The sequence below is a fragment of the Pogoniulus pusillus genome, chromosome 8 (genome assembly GCF_015220805.1).
Source record: "Pogoniulus pusillus isolate bPogPus1 chromosome 8, bPogPus1.pri, whole genome shotgun sequence".
Classification (NCBI taxonomy): domain Eukaryota; kingdom Metazoa; phylum Chordata; class Aves; order Piciformes; family Lybiidae; genus Pogoniulus; species Pogoniulus pusillus.
In genome coordinates this window covers 11,329,459-11,351,675 of record NC_087271.1, presented here as the reverse complement: position 1 = coordinate 11,351,675, position 22,217 = coordinate 11,329,459, and the positions used below count along the sequence as shown (strand labels likewise).

Below are 22,217 nucleotides of genomic sequence, written 5' to 3'. Positions count from 1 at the left end.
TTATGCTCAGCTTGGTAATTCTGGTTTCATAGTCCAGAAACCTCTTCTGACAGGGACAAGACAATCTGAGCCTTGAAGGTACTTAGCCAGGACTGCAACACCCTACAACATGATGATTTTTGTTTTAGGGGCACGGGGCTGAAGGCATCTGAGGAAAAACGACAGTGCTGTTGCAGTTGGCACAAAGGAGATACTATGTTTTTTTGTTCCACTTTTTGAAAGATGAATCTATGCCTTGAAAAGGAAAAGCCTTTTACCAGCCCTGCACCCCTGTGATTTATAGCATGCATTAATCTGAGCCACAGAGCAAAGGGGAAAAAAATGTAGTCTTGATACACTTTGTGTGGCCAGAACAGCGTTTTTGTGCTTATAAATAATAGGAATGCTCATTGTATCAGAGGTCTTGTCAACTGAGGTGATACTTAGCTTGAAACCAGCATTAGAGGGTTATTTGATCATGGTTAGAGATGCACTTCTGCTGAAATCTACGTGTAAGGCAAGATTAAACTCTCTTCGTTTTACAGTTTGCATTTTTACTTTGGGCTCCAAATTGGAATTACGTTCTAGCTTTGCCTGCCAACTGAATCTTTATGAGCTTTTATTGAACATGGAAGTCTGTGAAGCAGGGAAGCACATATGTTTAAATACAGTCAAGGTCTATGGGTCCAAGTATCTGCTGAAGTGTTTTCTTGAAAACAGGCATGTTTCAAAATAAGCTTTTAGTATTTCCACTTTAAAGAAGTGTCTTGGAAGCCCAACAGCTGGGAGACACTGTCTTAGCTGGTGAGCACCCATGCTGAATAACCAGGCCTTCACAGTTCTGTGTAACTTCTTCTACTTCTGATATACTGTATGTGTAATTGTGGGTTGTGTTCATTCAATTTACTGTCAATGGACTAGATGCAGTTGACAGCTCAGCCTGAGTTTTAAGTGGAATTTCTGACCTCAGAAGTAAAACAACTCATGCCTTCTACCTCTTTGAATCTGCAATCTGCAGGAGTCTTAGCTGAAAATGGAGAGAGAGATCTGTTTGTAAATGTGAATGATCTCTTTGTGCAAGAGGCTGGGGGAGGAGAGTTGCCCCCGTGTTCCTTGGGAAAGAAATAAGACAGAAATGTCTCACTTGCTGTGTGCCATTGGCCGAGCAGAAATTTAATCCAGAAGATGCTAGTGGATGATGTTTGTTTTGCTTTGTTTTGTTTTCTGCACCAGGACAAGGTTAACAAAAGGAAACTCGTCTTTTTTCCTTCCAAATTTCTCTGCAGAAAGCTAAAACAGGTGGTGCAACTGTAGCTGGGAGTGCCTCTGTGCACTCCTGGCCAGTGTCAGCTGGATGATTCTTTTCTTCTGTCCTGCAAAAGGAAAATGCTGGATAGAGAAAAGAAAAATAGCTGGGTAAGCACAGGCCTGCAATTTTGTCCCTGTATAAGGTATTAATTTAGAAAATAGGGTTACTGAATACAGCCTGCAGCACTTCCAAGAAGATATTGGAGGAGCCATATCTGATTTTTATGTTTTTTTTGACTTATTAGAATCTAATCAAAATGTGATTACTTTTTTTCCATCTGAGTAAAGAACGTGCTTGCTCCCTCAGGAACACTGTGTCTGCCTGAGCACAGAAAATGGAAGATAGGAGAGGAGACAGCTCACCACATCAGAGCTGGGAAGCCAGTATTTATTCTGGAATTCAGTAGTTGTTTAGGCTGTTCTCAGGCCTGTATTCTCAAGGATTACAGTTCCTCTCTACTGCTGGAACTTCCCCCCCACCCCGCTCCCTTTGGCCTATTTGCCTTATATGCTCTTATCTGCTGAGTGATTCAAAAGTGTGGAAGCTAACCTGAAACGTTTTGATTTTCACTTCTGCTTTTAGTGTGAAGATGAGCTGCCAAATTGCCAGGAAAGTGCAACTGCAATGGTACCTGAATATGGGCTGGAAGACAGAGTAGATGTTCGCTACCTGCAGTGGTTAAATGGGAGGCTGAGGTTCCAGTGGCGGAGTCTGCATGCTCAGCAGCAAGAGCAATGCAAACTTTTGCACAAGGTAAATGACTTTTCTGATTCACTGTGGCATCATTTATTGTTTAAAAGCCTTGTCAGCTAGTGCAAAATATACAAATTATTCTTGTTTGCTAGTTCTGTTTTAGTCTGTAGATGAGAGTGAATTATCTTAAATGCAAATGCCTACACCTCTCCCCAGTGGGGTAGAACCATGACCACTGTTTGTGGGCTTATAATTATTATAAAAGTCTCTTACAGCCTGACACAAAATCACTTCTGCAACCATAGGCTGTCTCAGTTTTTCTCAGAAAATGCCTGGTAGAGTCAAGACAGAGCATTGTGGTCCCTCAGACTAGTAATGATTCAGAACTTCCAGTTCATTTAATAGGTGAATTCAACTATTGAACCGGGATGCTGAAAGGAATAACAACAAAATAGAACACTATTTCCCTTTCTGAAATGTGTCCAGAGAAGGGCCAAGAGGATGATCAGAGGGATGGAACACCTCTCCTGTGAGTACAGGCTGAGAGAGTTGGGATGGTTCTGTTTGGAGAAGAGAAGGCCCTGAAAAGTCCATATGGTGGCCTTCCAGTATCTGAAAGGGGCCTAAAAGAAAGCTGCTGTGGGACTTTTTAGGGTGTCAGGGAATGGATCCAAGCTAGAAGAGGGGAGGTTTAGATTAGACATTAGGAGGAAGTTCCTCACCATGAAGGGTGGTGAGACACTGGAACAGGCTGCCCAGGGAGGTGGTGGAAACCTCATCTCTGGAAGTTTTTAAGGTCAGGCTGGATGTGGCTCTGAGCAACATGATCTAGTGTGAGAGATCCCTGCCCATGGCAGGGAGGTTGGAAATGGATGATCCTTAAGGTCCCTTCCAGCTCTGACAATTCTCTGATTCTGTAAGAACAGAAGCTAGAATCTTTTGCAGTCTTTAAAGCTGACCCCCCCACTCATAGCAGGGGGGTTGGAGCTAGATGATCCATGAGGTCCCTTCCAACCCTGACAATCCTGTGTGATTCTCTGAAGTACTGGGGACTATCTGAGCAGAGCTGCCTTTTAAATCAGGGCTCATGAATGGTCTCTACATTGCTAAGATTCCAGTTGTATTTCCATTTATGAATCATGTTTATATGCCTTGTCTGAAAATCACAGACATCTGGGAGCACCATGCCTGCTTAGAATGCCAACAGCCTATATTCTCAAAGCTAACAGAGATGGTGACTACAGAGACAAGTTTAGGAAAATGGTTCTAAAGATAGTCCTGAAAGTTTTTCAGTAGTGTCTTCTCCAGGGCCTCTTTCTCCATTACGTGGAACCACTTGGTATTGTACCCAGAACCTTCACAGAAAACTGTAGTGAGGCAAAGAACATCTGGGAGAAATTTCTCCTCAAAGAACAACATTTATCAGAAAGTTGTCAGAATTGGAACAAGAGAGTTTTATATGGAGACGCCTTCTTGGTTTTAATCCTGTGCCCTGACAGAGCAGTGCTGAAAACTAATGAGCTTACATTTTGTTCTTTATATGAATTGATTGCTAGGAAAGATGTCTGATTGACAGCCCTGGGGAAAGATCAGGCTCTATGTGTGCAGCATCTAAAATAACCTCTTGCTGCTTCTTGCCCATTGCAAACGCGCTTTCCTGCTCTGGGAATGAAGACAGCAATTCACTCTAAGTGCAGGTGCAGTACTTGGCTTTTTTGCTCTGAGATTACAGGCAGTGTTGCTATTGGGAGAGATGCTTAGTGATACAAACCTCAGATGATTGACATCTTCTCTTCTATTTAAGGTATGCTGTTTTTTTTTTTTTTATAGTAGGTGAGGCAAATACCTCCAGAGTTCATCATCACTGCTCTGATTTATGTCATACTTGACAGTAACAAATCATTAGGTAACTTCAATACAGCTTGCAGTTAATGAAACCAAGGAAGAGTTAAGAGCAGGACAAACATGGGGCCTTGAGTCCAAACAGAGATACTCTGAATAGTCCTGATTTGACACTGAAATGAAGAGATGCACTGCTTAGGCTACGTGCTCAGCTTGTTGACAGAGTAAATGATATAGTCGGGGATGTCCCTGTTTACTGCATGGGGGTTGTACAACACGACTTTGGACATTTTTTCCAACCCAGTGCATTCTGTATTCCTGTGGCAATAGAAAACTGGATTTTTTCCACCCCCCTGCAACTGTCCAAGGAAGAATGTTTGCTAAAGTTAGGACTATTACAGTCAGACAGATGAAAGAGACAGGTTAGTTATGCTGCAGTTCCCTAGACTGCTACTTGCAGAATCCAGAAGAATAAGCAGAAGGGAGGATGTTTCTCTGTTCACTGAGTTTCCCAAAGCTGCCCTCCCTGCCTTCTCAGAGTCATCACTGGACAAAACTGAAAGCAGTTAAGTGGTGCTGGTGATGATATTTGCAGTCAGACTGTGCTCTGCAGCATGTAGAGAGCTGCCATCAGGGGTGCTTACATAGGAGAGTAGAGCAGAGCCCAGCTTCTCCATGTGTGATTACACACTTGTAAAATTATGTATTCTCAAATAGGTATGTGCAGCTGTGGAGATCTGCTTGAGTCTGTGTGAGTCAGCAGTGTGCCCATGTGGCCGAGAAGGGAGGTGATCATCCCCCTGTGCTGGTGGGGCCACACCTCGAGTATTGTGTTCAGTTTTGGGCTCCTCACTATAGGAAGGACATTGAGGTGCTGGAATGTGCCCAAAGAAGGGCAACAAGGCTCCTGAAGGGCCTGGAGCACCTGGCCTATGAGGAGCATCTGAAGGAGCTGGGGTTGTTCAGCCTGGAGAAGAGAAGGCTGAGGGGAGACCTCATTTCTCTCTACAGCTACCTGAAGGGAGGTTGGAGCAAGGAGGGGGCAGCCTCTTTTCCTTGGTCTCAAGCAACAGGACTAGAGGAAATGGTTACAAGCCACATCACAGGAACACAGAAACATTCAGGTTGGAAAAGCTAAACTATATCCCCAAGCACCACATTCAGACGACCTTTAAACACATCCAGGGTTGGTGACTCAACCACCTCCATTCCAGTGCCTGATCTCTCTTGCTGGGAAATTTTTTTCCTATTATCCAGCCTAAACCCTACCCAGTTGCCATTCGAGGCCATTCCCTCTTGTTTTATCACTGATTACTTCTGAGAAGAGCAGCACCAACTTCTCCTCAATGTCCTTTGAGTGGAATTTCAGTGAAAGTTTAGGCAGGATATTAGGAAATATATCTTCACTGAGAGGGTTCTCAAACATTGGAATGGTCTGCCCAGGGCAGTGGTGGAGTCACCATCCCTGGAGGTAAGTGGGACCTGGTGCTTAGGGACATGGTTTAGTACTGACCCTTCAGTGCTGGGTCAAAGGTTGGACTGGATGAGCTTTGAGGTCTCTTCCAACCGGATGTTTTCTGTGATTCTGTGAATTAAAAGCAGGAAAATGGAAGGGTAAAAGCAGTTTTGGAAGGGACTTTGTTGCAGTGGCTATTAATGCTAACATTTACAGCAGCACAAAATATACCTGCAGAGTTCTGACAGCTGCATGAAGAAAAAAATATTTCCTGACTCCTTATAGAGAAATTCTCTGTGCTACTGCAATTATTTTAGAACTTGTAAGCAGGTCTGTGTGTTAGAAGACTGAACTGACCCAGTGACCCCTATGTGAGCTGCTGCTTTTCTCATACAGACCGCAAATACAGTATGTGAAAGGCTAATGAGTGTTATGGTTTCTAATTATGCTGACAGATACACAGAAGACTTTCTCTGCAGAATGATAATTACGACTTTTACTTGCTCTGTTTAATAACTTAGCAGGTTATGTATCTCAACTGTAGAACAGTCTTACTTACTGCTGATCATGAGCTATAATTCTTGCCAAGCAGTGGCGACACTTCCACAGATTTTGTTGCTGTGACTCACACAGGCTCTAAAATACTGAATCCTCTGGTTGGGGCTTTCTGAAAGTAACACATCACACTTGGAAGGTATGTTCTTATTTTTCCTCCACTCTGTATTTTTTCAACATGGATACTGCTCCTGGAAGTTAGAATTGTACATAGAGGCTACCAAGGTGTAGTCAAGGACAAACTGAATTGGGCATGACCTCTGAAAAGAGGTTAAGGGACTTAGGCTTGTTTGCTCTGGTGGAAAGGAAGATGAAGAGGTGGTCAGCTATTAACTGCCTTTAGGTATTTGGTGGGTAGTTATAAGGGTGGTAGTTAAAAAAATGGATTACTGATCTTCTTATCAGTACTGGAAGCCACTGAGTAAAGCTTGGCGTGCTCAGGCATATTAGAAAAGCTTCTCTGAGACGATAGACAGTGTTGAAGTATATCACTAGAGATCACAGTATCATCAGGGTTGGAAGAGACCTCACAGATCATCAAGTCCAACCCTTTATCACAGAGCTCAAGGCTAGACCATGGCACCAAGTGCCACGTCCAATCCTGCCTTGAACAGCTCCAGGGACGGCGACTCCACCACCTCCCCGGGCAGCCCATTCCAGTGTCCAATGACTGTTTCAGTGAAGAACTTTCTCCTCACCTCGAGCCTAAATCTCCCCTGGCGCAGCCTGAGGCTGTGTCCTCTCGTTCTGGTGCTGGCCACCTGAGAGAAGACAGCAACCTCCTCCTGGCCACAACCACCCCTCAGGTAGTTGTAGACAGCAATAAGGTCACCCCTGAGCCTCCTCTTCTCCAGGCTAACCAATCCCAGCTCCCTCAGCCTCTCCTCGTAGGGCTGTGCTCAAGGCCTCTCACCAGCCTCGTCGCCCTTCTCTGGACACGCTCAAGCATCTCAATGTCCCTCCTAAACTGGGGGGCCCAGAACTGAACACAGTACTCAAGGTGTGGTCTAACCAGTGCAGAGTACAGGGGCAGAATGACCTCCCTGCTCCTGCTGGCCAAACCATTCCTGATGCAGGCCAGGATGCCATTGGCTCTCTTGGCCACCTGGGCACACTGCTGGCTCATGTTCAGGCGGGTATCAATCAGCACCCCCAGATCCCTCTCTGGCTGGCTGCTCTCCAGCCACTCCGACCCCAGCCTGTATCTCTGCATGGGGTTGTTGTGGCCAAAGTGCAGCACCCTGCACTTGGAGCTGTTGAATGCCATCCCATTGGACTCTGCCCATCTGTCCAGGCGGTCAAGGTCCTGCTGCAGAGCCCTTCTGCCCTCCAACCCAGTCACATCTGCCCCCAGCTTAGTGTCATCTGCAAACTTGCTGATGACTGACTCGATGCCCTCATCCAGATCATCTATGAAGATGTTAAAGAGGATGGGGCCCAGCACTGATCCCTCAGGGACACCACTAGTGACTGGCCGCCAGCTGGATGTGGTGAATGGTTTCCATCCTTGGAAGTTTGCAAGACTCACATACACAAAGCCACAAAATGACATTGGTAATAGTCCTTGTTAGATCAAGAGGCAGGACTAAAGACTTCCAAAGATCTTTTCTGTTTCTATGATTTTGTGCAAGGATTCTGAATCACTTGGGTGATCAGGGATGTGTGTTCTCAGGTTAGAAGAGATGACGCAAGTCTTAATGAAATAACACTATTGCCTGAAGAAAGGGTAAGGAAGGAGTAGGAGGGAAATGTGAGGGGGAAAGAGGCTAAAATAAGTGGTTGTTCTTTCCCTGCAGTACAGAACAATGACTGAAGCTGATTACTGGAGCTTCTGTCTACTCTGTCCTGCCTGCAGCTGCTTAATGTTTATGGTGTGAAGGTTACTGAAGAGGGAAGCCTTTCTGGAGCTACAGCCAGTGCTGTTTTGGGAGTTACTCGTTAGGTGGTCTTGTGGGCTGTTCCTCTCTTTGCTAGTTCTTCTGATGAGCTGCTTTCCAGTGAGGTTGGCTCCCAGGAGGCACGTTAAAGCTCACAGACACACACATGTCCTGATGTAGAAGGAAAACTTCCTCTGGGAAATCTTAACCTCTCTGTTGCTGAGGAGTTTTGCAGCTTGAGGCTATGAGCTACTGAATAACATTATAATGGTTTCACATGGGCAGGTTCGCCTGCTTATAATTCCCTCCAAATTCTCAGTGGTGCATATTTACTTGGTGCACCTTCAAACACGTGGAAGTGTGAAGGATGTATGATTGTGTTGAGGCACACCTCTTGGCTCCTCCTGTTTCTTTCTGTCGAATGCCAGAGGAATATCTGTCTGCTGGTTTTTGTTCTCTCTTGAATTCATAGGGGAGAGCAGGTGTTTTTAGTTAAGCTTTGAATTGCCACTTTGCATTAAAAACAGTGAATGAGAAGCCTTGCATAGTTTAAGAAAACCAGGTAGAAACCTCTATAGTTTAAAACTGTCATTGTTTTTTGGATCTGTTAAATGCCCTGTACCACAATCAGCATGTGAAAACAAATAGTGGAACAAGTGACCTGCTGAAAACCAGATGGATTTCCTGTGGGCATCAGAGTATGTGGCAAATAAGTGAATGGCTTCTGTCTGAAGAAAAGAATAACCTGTGGGCATTTTCAGCTCTCCTCCGTCCACTGAAAGACTAGGACAGAAATTACACCTGAAACAGGGGAGGGTTAAGTCAAGTTCAGAGGTAAATTTTTATTAAGCAAGTGAACGTTTGAATGTGAACTATGCATATAGGTTAATAGCAGTAAAATGATATTAAATGAAATTCTTGATGATGGAAGAGTTTAATGTTCCTGCTATTACTGGATCGTGGTAAAATGACAATAATGGTTGTAATGTGCTTGGAAACTGTAAGAGCAAGAGTTGGGTTCTGTCAGTAGCAATACAAAGCAGCACTTGGAAATGCCTCCTGTAAATGGAGTGGTTTCTTGTGCCTCCTCTTATGATAAACAATATAAAATAACACGTTCCAGTGGATTGCATTGGTTGTACTTGTATGTCTGATGCTGTAATGAAAGAGTAAACAGACAAGGACAAAGCCTTGATCACTGAATAGGATAGGGCAGAAAGTGGTACTGGGTGATTACCTCATTGTCAGTAATTCATGAGTGATTATAAAATAGATGTTTAGGTAAATTATGATTTGTCTGAACTGCAGTTGTTAGATGCATCTGCATCTTGGCTTGAAGGCTCTGCCATGCTACTCTGTAATTTTACTGTATTGGTTAATTTTATCTCTTATCTTGAGAAAATCTTTATTTTTTTTCCCTAATGTAAACAGATCTCAAAAGTGCATTCCTAAATTGAAGTAAAAGCTTTTCCTCTTGTGCAAAGATGTGTAAACTATGAACATGCTTGCTTTTTGTCTTCTGTCAGGTGAATAAGGCAAACCGATCTCCCTGCAGGGGTTGCTAAGCTCAAGGGCATTTAGGAATTGGTACTGGAAATTCCTCAGCAATGATGCCCAGTGGTGGGCAGTGGTTGGCATAAGGTTAAATCAGACCTGCCTCTACCTTAGTCCATTCCAGTGGCATGAAGCAACAGCTATACATGTGCTCCCTCTCACCCGGTGCTGTTCTCTCTCATGGCCACAGTTTCCCTCTTTAAGCCTTGTTTCATGTTCAGTGTGATCAGTAAGAGACCATAAAGTTACAAATACTGGATTATTCCAGTATCAGTCTAGTCTGGTTTGAAGGGAACATTGTATGCCTTGGTTGATACAGCTTCAGAGTAGGTGCATGGGCTTCAGCCAGCGATGCTGCTGCGACATTACATTTTGAAGAGAGGCTGGAATTCGTTCCTGGTGCTGGAGGCCTAAAGGTTTGTCAGCCAGAGTTACACAAGAGTTGCAGCAGGGAAGGGAGGAAGAGGAGTGGCAAACAGCAAGGCAGAACATTGTGTGGGGTGGTGCTTTTCTATTTTTAAACTGGCATAGCTCTGCACATGTGACAGATGGTTGTCACCAGAAGTGAGGGTTTGGGAAAAGAACGCTAAAATATTCTGAAGTTTTGGGGAAGGGTTGATAATTACCCAGTGCCTGTCAGCTTTAAAATAGTTGTCAATACCCAAGTGGATGATACAGTTCATATTAGAATAAAGGAAGAAGAGCAGCAAACATACTGTCTTCTGACAGAAATATTAATGAAATATGAGCGATTGTCTGACAGATGTGCACTGCTGTCTTGTTTGGCAGCTGCAGTTATTACAGTAACAAAGGGATCATCTCTGAATAGGAGGAATTGCTTTTTATTGTTCCCTTGACTAACTTGGGAAACTTCTTCCTCAAGTAATTGATGATACCATCACCAGCACAGCTGGGACAAGGTCCTAGTAAGCAAAAGCTAACAATATATAGCAGCAAAAGAGTAACTAGGTAGCATTTTCTGCTATAAAAGAAGAAATAAAAAATCATCCTGAGGTTTTCCTTTTCCTCTCTTAAGACTTAATGGTTTCTCCTTTTTGTGCTGTGCGCACGTGTTGCGTGAGGAAGACGACAGGATGAGAAGAGAGACCTTTCAGTTTTACTGTGGTGGCAGCAGTAGTAATTCCTGCATGTGGTTCTGGTAACAATAGCAGATGGACCATTTCGTGAGATGATTGTAGTGTGTGATCATCATTTCCTGCAAGCTGTTGTAAAAAGGTCTGTTGTGTTGGTGCTACATTTGTATTTGTCCATTGGATATGAGCTTCATATCATCATTCTAATCCATGCAGCTGTTAGATGGTAGCTAATGACATTGTTAAAGGTCTGGTCCTTGTGCTGACAGATACCCTTTAAATGAATCTGTTCCAGATCCATTTATTGACTAGTGGCTCCCATGTGGACCAGAACCTTGGACATTTGTCTGTCACAGAAATGGATCTCATTAGGCAACCAGAGAACTACAAGCAGGTAAGGCTTCTCCTATAACTCTCGGATGTTTTAGTATGCTTTGCACAAACATTGCTCGCTGGAAGACTGTGCTCCTTGTAACATGTTTTTAAATTGGTTTCCAATGGAAATAAGGACTTACATATTGAATTGTCACTTTCCTCACTTCCAATCTGTATTCACCCAATGATTCCTTCCAGTTTGAGACAACACAAAGGTGTTAGGCAAAGTTTTCTAAAAACTGGTAGACAGGGAGCTGGGAGAGACCTGACTAAAAGTGCCACTGAAGGAAAGGCTTGGAGAATAAAACATTTTGGATCATTTGGCTGACTGCTGGTTTGTACTACCAGTAACCAGATCTGGGCCAGCCAGGCAGATGTTTTGCCTGTGACCTTGCCTGAGTGGGTTTAGTAAGAAGACAGGGTAGGTATAGGCTGGATATTAGGAAGAAGTTCTTCACAGAGAGAGTGATTTCCCATTGGAATGGGCTGCCCAGGGAGGTGGTGGAGGCACCGTCCCTGGAGGTCTTCAAGAAAAGCCTGGATGAGGCACTTAGTGCCATGGTCTAGTTGATTGGCTAGGGCTGGGGGATAGGTTGGACTGGATGATCTTGGAGGTCTCTTCCAACCTGGTTGATTCTATGATTCTATGATCTGATTTATATCTCCAGGACAGCAAAGCACATCTGATGCTAGCATTCATTAGTCTCAGAAATTATGCAAGTTGACTACCTTTTTGGGTGGTGTCAACAGGCATTGTTTTGAGAAATATTTTAGAAGCACAGGATGGTTGAGGTTGGAAGAGAGCTCTGGAGGTCACTTGTTCCAACTCGGGTAGAGTCACCTAGAGCAGGCTGCCCATGTTCAGACAGCTTTTGAATATCTTCAAGAATGGAGACTCCACAGCTGCTCAGAGTGGCCATCTCCATACTCAGTCATCCTCACACTAAAAAGTGTTTCCTTATGTGTTCAAAGCCTCTTAGGGCAACATTGTTTTTCTCAGTGTATTGTTTTGCCCTTAAGTATATTTCACTATAGTACTCAATTATCATACATACTTAGTTTATTAACTGAAGTAGTACAACTCACTTGTTTTAATAAAGTCTAATATGTTTGTTTTATGAAACAGTTTGTGAAAGTTCATTCTATGTGAAACTGAAACAAAATTGAATTTTTAAGCTTAGTTCTAACAAACTGGTGGTGAATGGTGCCACTTCCAGCTGGCGGCCAGTCACTAGTGGTGTCCCTGAGGGATCTGTGCTGGGCCCCATCCTCTTTAACATCTTCATAGATGATCTGGATGAGGGCATCAAGTCAGTCATCAGCTGGGGACAGATGTGACTGAGTTGGAAGGCAGAAGGGCTCTGCAGCGGGACCTTGACCGCCTGGACAGATGGGCAGAGTCCAATGGGATGGCGTTCAACAGCTCCAAGTGCAGGGTGCTGCACTTTGGCCACAACAACCCCATGGAGAGATACAGGCTGGGGTCAGAGTGGCTGGAGGGCAGCCAAACAGAGAGGGATCTGGGGGTGCTGATTGATACCCGCCTGAACATGAGCCAGCAGTGTGCCCAGGTGGCCAAGAGAGCCAGTGGCATCCTGGCCTGCATCAGGAATGGTGTGGTCAGCAGGAGCAGGGAGGTCATTCTGCCCCTGTACTCTGCACTGGTTAGACCACACCTTGAGTACTGTGTTCAGTTCTGCGCCCCCCAGTTTAGGAGGGACATTGAGATGCTTGAGCGTGTCCAGAGAAGGGCAACAAGGCTGGTGAGAGGCCTTGAGCACAGCCCTACGAGGAGAGGCTGAGGGAGCTGGGATTGTTTAGCCTGGAGAAGAGGAGGCTCGGGGGTGACCTTATTGCTGTCTACAACTACCTGAGGGGTGGTTGTGGCCAGGAGGAGGTTGCTCTCTTCTCTCAGGTGGCCAGCACCAGAACAAGAGGACACAGCCTCAGGCTGTGCCAGGGGAGATTTAGGCTTGAGGTGAGGAGAAAGTTCTTCCCTGAGAGAGTCATTGGACACTGGAATGGGCTGCCCGGGGAGGTGGTGGAGTCGCCGTCCCTGGGGCTGTTCAAGGCAAGGTTGGACGTGGCACTTGGTGCCATGGTCTAGCCTTGAGCTCTGTGGTGAAGGGTTGGACTTGATGATCTGTGAGGTCTCTTCCAACCCTGATGATACTGTGATACTGTGAAAATCAGTGTTAAGTTTCTGCAGTCTGTCCAGGTCTCTTTACCCAAAGACATTATTATTACTGCTTCTACGTGAAGAACGAAAATGGGCATTGTAAATATTGTACGCAAAAATTCAGAATGATAGCTTTCAAGATAGTCTTATGTCCAAACCCCCAAAGTAAAGTGCATGTTGATCCTTCATAACTGAGCATTCTGTGGATGAGCAGTTCACACCCAGTGTCTTGATAAGATTCAGCCATTTAGAACGTTTTCTTGGAAACTGGACTGCTTTTCTAGAGCAAGTGGCTAACTCAGCTTGAGATTTTTCATTTCTGCTCTACAGTCCCACTCCTACAGTTCTGAGCTCAGCAGCTGAGAACACATAGCAGCACAGTCCTCTGAAGCCTCTACTTTTTAGTCTTGCAGTGCTTAGCAAATATACAGATAGGTCTGGTGGGTTGGTACTAGAAACATCCAGGCTGTGCAGAAGGACTTTGCAACCACCTTTTTTCCAAAGGTGTATATGTCACTGATCTGTTACAGTAAGCTGTAATGATACTCTGATGGCCTATTGGTTTTGATTGTGCTATTAATGAGTCATTCCAGGGGTTTCATGCACACTGCTTCATTTCCTGCATGTCTTCTTTGTGTGCCATTCACAATGGAAGCTCAGGATAAAATGAAAAGAATGTGTTTGTATGTTCAGAATAACATCGTGGTGAGGTAAAGTACTGCAGTCAAGAAGGCTCAGTGACCAGCCATAGTTGCTTTGTTAAAGTCTGTGGAGTCTTCCACCTTTCCTAGGCTCAAACAGCAAATACATGAAACAAGGGACATACCTTCATAGCAAGGGTGATAATCATTGAGAGGGACAGAGGCAAGATGGCAGAAGATGTTTGCTTTAAATAAATGAGTGGGCAGTCTCTGTCTCTAGTTAGTGGGCTCTAACAGGTGCAATCACAAGCAGGCTCCAGTTCATGTGTGTTGGAAATTCTTTTCTTGTGTCACTCACTGTTTGGACTGATCCAAAATTGAAGCTGTGTGTAAGGACAACCAGTTGTGAAATGTTTTCTTGAAGTCCTCAAACCCGTTCAAGAAAGGGGTTCCTCTTAGCTGCTGTCTTGTGCCTTATTGTAAAATGCCCAGGAGAAGTTGTAGAAAGCGAAGACAAGAAGAATTTTAACTCTTTTAAAAATCCATGTACTGAAGTGTTGGCATCATTTGAGCAATGTTTCTAGTTTTTCTCTCTTCTTAACCTTATTTCCCCAAGGCAGTTTTGGGAAGTCATATACTCTCAGTATGTTTGCAGAGCCTGATATTAACAAGGTGATATGGACTTGAAAGGAGTTTGTTTCAAGAGTTGGTTTTCCAGATGGGTGTAATTCTTGATATGCAACATGATACTCCCTTAGAAAATGTAATAAAAAGCCTCTAATTTTCAAATATCTTGATAAGATTAAGTAAATGATGAATATTTCAATGGCCTGGTTTTCAAATATTGGTGCAGATGGCAGTACTCTGCCAAATGTCTTTTTTCTTTCCAAAAACTGTGAAATGCTATTTTTCCCCTTTAAGTAATGTGACATTTCCATTCATGTTACCTCAAATAACAACCTGCTGCATGGATCGATAAAAAGGGCAAGCATGTCAATATATCTCAATGCAATGTACTCCTGATGGTGGATGTTGTTATGAATTCCTTCTCAGATATTAGGCATCCTTCAAAGGGTGGAAATGCAAAACAGATGGAAGTGTCAGAAATTAGCCCTCACAGAAAGGACACTGGGCTGTTTTTATTGAAGCCTGGACTTCATTTTCATCAACAATATTCCATGATATGAGTGGCTCTGACCTGTAATAAAACAGAGATGTTCAGTCTGACAGCAGAAGTGTGGTAGGCTACAGAGAGCTGTGAAGTTAAACTTCAGTTTATGAAAGGGAAAAGTCATGCTTCTCCTTCTTTATAGAACCTGCACATTAAACTTGTTTAAAATGTTCTTCCCTTGGATTTCTGACTATAAAACTCTTTTAGTGCTTTTATGTACAGGGATTTTACAGGGCATTATTATTCTATCATAAATGTCTCCGTCAGATTCATAGACCTGGAGCTTTTTCAAGCATAATAGTTTTAATTATGTTTTCCTCTGGTGAGACATGAGCAAAATTTCAACTTTTCCTGCTGTTTGGCTTGGCTGTGGTTAAATGTACCTGTGTGGCTCTCAGTTGCAGATCGCTGCTGTGTTTCATTGTTGTCCTGCCCAAGGCTGTCAGGGAGTAGGAGGTGACTTTATTTCAGCTGGTGTTCCATTTCCAGTTGGAGTCCATCTGACTGCTCATGTTAACTCTTGACCTCTACATGCATGTCTGTCCTTTCTCCAACAGGCTGTCAAAGAATCACAGAGTCATTTAGGTTGGAAAAGACCTTCAAGATCATTGAGCCCAACCACTAACACCACTCTGCTAAGTCCACCACTAAGGCATATCCCCAAGCACCACATATATACTGCTTTTAAACACATCCAGGGGTGGTCACTCAACCACCTCCCTGGACAGCCAGTTCCAGTGCCTGGCAACCCACTCAGTGATTTTTTTTTTCCTAATGTCTTGTGTAAATTTCCCCTGGTGCAGCTCAAAGCCATTCCCTCTTGTTCTACCACTGGTTACTTGGAAGAAGTTACTTTGCTAAAGGAGGTAGTCATAGCACCTCCTGGTACCAGCACTAGTGATTCCCAAACATCAAATCCTTTGTCTCACCATCACTTCAGGTTCTTGTACAAGAAAGCTGGAGTCAGGACATCCTGTGTCTGTGCTTCACTGTCCTAGAGCTGTAAAGCAAGTATCATGACCAAGTGGGAGGCATAAACTCTTGGAAGGCATTCATGGCACTCAGGAGAAATTGGAAGTCTGGCCCAATGTTGCATGAAAGTTATTTTGGTGAACATTTTCTCAGCAGAAGCACCTCAGCCAGTGGTGTGGTGGTTGTGGAGCTGTTGGCCCACAAGGCTATACTAGAACATGCAGATTAGGGACAGTTAAAGTGTGTCAGCATGCAAGAGCTTGTGCATTGCTGTGGAACTTGGAGGGCCTTATCTTTTTTTGATTTTTAAAAACTCTTACATGTGTCACTTAAAGTGTGCTAGAAAACAGTTTAGAGCATCTAGAATGTCTTATGATTGCTGCATTTTCAAAGCTATGTTGGTACTGCTTGTTTTTAAACTGTTAACTTACTCAGCTGGGGACTGCTGTTTATTAGCCTAAGGTATCTCAGGGCAGGAATGGAGTTCTGGTCTCTGGCACTGTGGCTGAAATGGTTTGGAAGCATACTGGGAAAAGCATGCAGATGATGTAGCTGAGGGTAAGCAACGTCAGCCCCAAACATTCTGTCTCTGTCACTCTTGTGACTGGGCACTTGTTATGATGTGTGACCAGTTGGGTAGTTGTTGTGAGCACAATAGAATCCTCTTCTTGCATGTGAATCCTGTTTACTGCAATTCTGCACTGAAGTCTACAACTACCTGAAGGGTGGTTGTGGCCAGGAGGAGGTTGCTCTCTTCTCTCAGGTGGCCAGCACCAGAACAAGAGGACACAGCCTCAGGCTACGCCAGGGGAAACTTAGGCTCGAGGTGAGGAGAAAGTTCTTCACTGAGAGAGTCATTGGACACTGGAATGGGCTGCCCGGGGAGGTGGTGGAGTCGCCGTCCCTGGAGCTGTTCAAGGCAGGATTGGACGTGGCACTTGGTGCCTTGAGCTCTGTGGTAAAGGGTTGGATTTGATGATCTGTGAGGTCTCTTCCAACCTTGGTGATACTGTGATACTGTGAAGTGTTACCAGTTCTGATATTTTATCTTGATCTGAGAAAAATGTGTGTTGCACCTACAAGTCATTATATTGACTTTCTTCTCATCTAATTGCTACTGTGTAGAGATCAATGAACTTTGACACAGGACAGCCTCAGCCTTTGCTTTTGTCTCTTTCTTCCTGTACAGCTTTATATTTGGAATTCAAACGTGCAGGCCTTGTGATTAGCAGAGATTAAAAGTTGTAATCAGAAGTCAGGTCACTGATACAATGCTGGCAGCAGTGCTGGAGTGATCATTGAAATTGTAATGAGTAAAGATGACACCTTTAGATGCCAGTAGATCAGTTTACTGAATGTGACAGCAAATAAATAATGCAGCTGTCTGCCAGAAGGACAGGCAAAGAAATTCATAAAACTTGGATGTGAATAGCTAATTTGTTTCATCATTTCATGAAAAATATTTACACTTCTTGATCATTAACATGTTTTAAAGGGGATTTATGTGGCTTAAGGAGCTAAGGTCCTTAGTAGGATGTAAATAGAAGCAAACAAATAGTCTGTCTGACTTTCCATACATAATGTATGGTCAATTCTGTGCCCATAAAAAATACAGGTGAGGTTTAGCTTTCCAAGCAGCAGGGATTGGGTGGGATGGGCTGGGATGGTATGGGCATAGCACAGGTCTGCTTTCTGGAGTGTTCATGTATCAGGCAAGGAAGCCACTGTACAGTATGTGTATTGCATCTTTCAGTCAAGTGGGACTCCATAATTTCTTCTTGGGACATTCAAGGATTAAATGATCAAGCTATGAGGTAAGTTGATTGTAGACCCTAATCTAATGACAGTTTCCATTTAAAACATCTATCCCAAATGGGGGACACAACAGGTTTACTCTCTGTGAGTAATAGCTGACAGTTTGACTTCATGCAAAGCACCAGAGAGCTTCTGTGCTTTTCAGAACAAGGACATTCAGACTGGGATCATTAGGAGCTGATAGGCTTGGAATTTTCAGAAATGTTGAGGGGTGCATTTGCTTAAATCTGAGCCTTCAGTTTGTGTTGTGTGTATGCATGTGGGCTTGTGAACTTCTCCAATCAAATCCTCCTGACACACTGAAAACTCCTGAGTTTGCACTCCTGAGTTCTCAGCCTAGAATCAGTTTCCTCTGTATTTTAACAGATCACCTAATTCTTGAGGGACTTGCTGCTAAACCTAACCTAAGGCTTTCTAGAAAACAGCTCTTATGTACAGCTCTTCTGTATTACTTAAAGTAAAGCTGAAGGGACAAAAATGTTGGATGGTTTCACTTTTCCCAACCATGGGACAACTTTAAAACCTCAAAATGTCAGGGACACAAATAGTTTATTCAGAGGCAAGTTACTGACAGAACCACAACTTGTTACTGTGAGATAGGGCATCGTGTCCCTGTGAGGTCTTTCTGAAGTTCAGCTTTTATCTTCGATAGCTAATAAAAGAGAGAGTGATTTGCCATTGGAATGGGCTGCCCAGAGAGGTGGTGGAGTCACCATCCCTGGAGGTGTTCAAGCAAAGGCTGGATGAGGCACTTAGTGCCATGGTCTAGTTGACTGGCTCGGGCTGGGTGCTAGGTTGGACTGGATGATCTTGGGGGTCTCTTCCAACCTGGTTGATTCTATGATTCTACGATTTTGTCTGCGTAGGCAACAGTAAGATCAGACAGCCTTAGTGCACAAACACCCTGTGAGTTTGATCTGTCCTGTCTAAGTGGCAGCACGTCCTCCTGGAAGGGATGTGGAGACGGCCAAAGTGAAGTCTCTTACCTCATTCGAGTTATTCAGCTGTAGATTGAAGAACTGCTATGGTATTGCATCATCTGCAGAAATGGATCCCAAGCCGCTAACTGTTCTGGATGCAAATGGAATAACTGTGGCAAGATAATTCCAGGCTGTGTTTGGTGTCTTTGTCATGGTTGTTTAGGACTCCATGGAATGTTCCTGTTGGTGACAGACAGTTGCTAAATTAAAAGAAACAGTTAAAACCCTGCTGCTAAGCTTGACATTATGTCACATTAGTGATCTCACACAGACCTGTGCTAGTATATAGTATTTCTGTAATTAACCCCTGTCTTTGAACAGTAGAGGTGAAAGGTGTCTAAGTTTACTTGAATTTCCAAGACCCTGCAAGGAGACCACCAGATCATAACCTTTTACCAGATATGCTTCAGACTCTTGGGTCAGTTTAACTAGCAGCAGTAGTTGTCCACTTGGACCATTCTCCTGCAAGTAGGGAATTTCTCAGAATTACACAAGAAGCAAGACAGATTCATCTTCCTTGTTCTAGGTCTCCTCTCCAGACCTGATCTTCCTGTGCATACTAAGTCCCTCCTGCTGCAGCCACCTTCCCGTGCCTCTTCAGCCTGTTTTGTGATGTACAAGAAGTAGTTGAACCAACACATGTCTTAGACCATAGATACCAAGTGAAAAAAGTCACATTCGTATTGTAGTCAGTGGTGCTACTGTGTAGAATAGTTCAGGAAGCAAAAGTTTGTACTGCATGCAAATAATGGGGGAGGAAACTGCTCTTTGCTAAAAAAATTGGCCTTGGGCTGCAAGGACAAGCTGCTTTCACAGGTATAATCATAAATTCATTATCTTCTGTTCTGCTTTGACCACTAATTCTGATACCTGGCCTTCAGCTTCTTATGTGTCCATTGTTTCACTCCCATGGCAAAAGCCATAGTTGTGTCAGTTCTATCATGGAACCAGAGCAGCATTTCATGTTGTAACTACCATTCCTATTAAGGGAAGTTTTGCCTTATGTGTTGTAATGTTTCAGTTTCTTGAGAGGAATAAAATACTTGAAATTCCTCAAGTGGACCTTGCACAAAAAATAACACAGCGTAGAGTTCAAGAGTGAATTGCATTGGGGTCTGTGAGGATTTGTGAAAAATATGTTGGAGGGTTTTTTTTTTGTTTGTTGTTGGGTTTCAGGTTTGGGGAGTTTGTCTGTTTGGGGTTTATGTGCTTGTTTTGGGTTTTTTTTATGTGTTTGTGTGGGTTTTTTATTAATTTTTTCCCCTATTCATATTCTGTCTGAATTCTCTCCTTGGCCAGTCTCGATTTTACAGAAATCTGCATGGATGAATCTTTTTCCTAGCTGCAGCACCAGGTTCTATGTGAGCTTTTCATAAAAAGATGTACAATAAACCAATTTTCAAGGCGAGGAGGCACCATGCTACTGTGAATGAGATCAGAAAGTTGGAGAAGTCATAGAATCAGTCAGGGTTGGAAGGGACCACAAGGATCATCTAGTTCCAATCCCCCTGCCATGGGCAGGGACATCCTACCCTAGATCAGGCTGGTCACAGCCTCATCCAGCCTGGCCGTAAACACCTCCAGGCCCCTCTAGGGCCTCAACCACCTTCCTGGGCAACCCATTCCAGGGTCTCACCACTCTCACGATGAAGAACTTTCTCCTCATGTCCTCTAGTCTTCCCCAAAAGGATACAGAGATCTATGTCACAGTTCACAGCAGGGCAGTAGAGAGAGCCAAGCCCCAAAGGACCCAAACACTGTGAGACTTTACTGCCATAATGAACTTAGTTTGACTCAGTAGGGAATCCTGACCATTTACTAAATCTGCTTCCAGGGCTTCAAATGACCAAAATCTTTGGATTCTGGCACTGATGAGTTTTAAGAACAGCAAGCAAACCGATAGATTCTGTAGCAAGAATGTATTTTTTTCTTATCCTTTCACAAACCTTTTTAAAGCTGCATTTTTTTCTAATGGAACACATCAACATTTTTACTCCTTGTGAAGCAAGTTTGTTTTTCGTTATTTATTACTGCAGGGTGCATTTTAAATTAGTTCTTCCACGATGAAATGAGAAGAAGTTCTAAAACTGCTGACCTTTAATAAATTTCAGGGTTCACCAAAGAGTTGTATGTTAGACCCATGGACACATGTTTGGAAAAGGTCATTTATGACAAGGTTTTTGAATTTGCATAATTATGCTTGTCACAGCACTTAGAATAAAAATAGTAAATGCTTTGCCCTTTTAGGATAGTCAGGTTTTCCTCTCTTCCTGTCTTGTTTTTACTAAACCATTCTAGTATTATTCATTGAAGAACACAGGGAAGATAGACTGATTATGTTAAGAGCTGCAGGCTGGGAGCAGATGGAGCACTCTATGCAGGTAGGATAGGATGGACAGTGAAGAGCCTCTTTGTTCAGTGAAGCCAGGAGCTGGAGGGGACTCCTGGGCAAGAAGCCTGCATGAGAGCATTTGGGATGTGTGAGGGCATGATGATGTGAACAAATTCAGACTATCTGGGTGAAAAACAGGCTGAAGAAGCCCTGGAGGGAGACTGCAGCAGGAGGGACTTAGTATGCACAGGAAGATCAGGTCTGGAGAGGAGACATAGAACAAGGAAGATGAATCTATCTTGCTTCTTGTGGAATTCTGAGAAATTCCCTACTTGCAGGAGAATGGTCCAAGTGGACAGCTGTTGTTGCTAAACTGACCCAAGAGTCTGAAGCATGTCTGGTAACTCCACAGGTTATGATCCTGCAGATAAAGAGTGGCTATCTCTGGTGCTGCAGAAGGAATTTTCTAAGTGTCTTTCTGAAACACCAAAAATATTAGTAGTCTAAAGTGGAGTTTCATTTTGCAGTGTAATATATGTTTATTATGATACTTTATGCTGCACTTAATGTATCATTCAGACAGCAGACTATCTTGTTTCTGAGGTGTGAACAGAAAGTGCTTGATGAAGGTGAAGAAGTAATAGTAAGAATGGGAGAACTTCAGGAAGAGGAGGGAAGGTTTAACATTTGAGGCAATAGAGTTTTGTCCTGGAGAGCTGCAATTCTTCTATGCCTTTGCATTCTCAAGTTGCCCAAACTTGACTGTTCATGATGGGCTGCCAATGGGGTGTTCACATTTGATACTCAGAGATCTGATTACTGGAAACGTTGAGTGTTCCTAGGTGCTACTGTACTTGGTGAGACATCTGCTTGGAGAGCTCCTCAAGAGTTTCAGCAGTGCAGGCAGCATCAGATTTAACCCCAATAGACCCTTCCAGCACACTACTCTAGTGCTCTGCTGAAGTGTTAGGCTGGATCTTTGAGCCAGGAGAGTGATGCATGTTAAAAGCAGGCCAGCTGCTTGATTTCTTCCACGACAGCTGACCAATTGAGGCAGTGTGCCAGGGCTATCCTGGCTCAGGAGCTAAATGAAAACAACCTAAGGTATCTCTGCAGGTTGTTGAGTTGCACTGGGTAGATGTATCCAGGAAGTGTTGTATGGTAATTTTTTAATTCTTTGAAAATCAGGTCTTGAAAGTCTCAGTTAAGGCATCCAAAAGAAATGGAAGCATTTTTTTTTTTCATCTCTTTGCTTTCATTTCCCATTTGTTAAGCAACAATAATAATCCTCTCATCTTGTATGGGTCATTAGGAAAGATAACTTGTTTATGTAGGAGATAAAAATTACCTTTTTGGAATCATATTTGAATATGTGGCAAATAAGTGCATGGCT

General features: G+C 43.6%; 1 protein-coding gene across 1 annotated transcript in view; it reads left to right on the top strand.

Moving 5' to 3' along the window:
- TEDC1 (tubulin epsilon and delta complex 1) overlaps positions 1-22,217 on the top strand; it is a 100,942-nt gene that overhangs the window by 25,274 nt on the left and 53,451 nt on the right. Inside the window, exons 4-5 of the mRNA XM_064147201.1 lie at positions 1,871-2,041; positions 10,655-10,753. Of these exons, the coding sequence (XP_064003271.1) occupies positions 1,871-2,041; positions 10,655-10,753 (270 nt within the window). The remainder of the gene's footprint in view (positions 1-1,870; positions 2,042-10,654; positions 10,754-22,217) is intronic.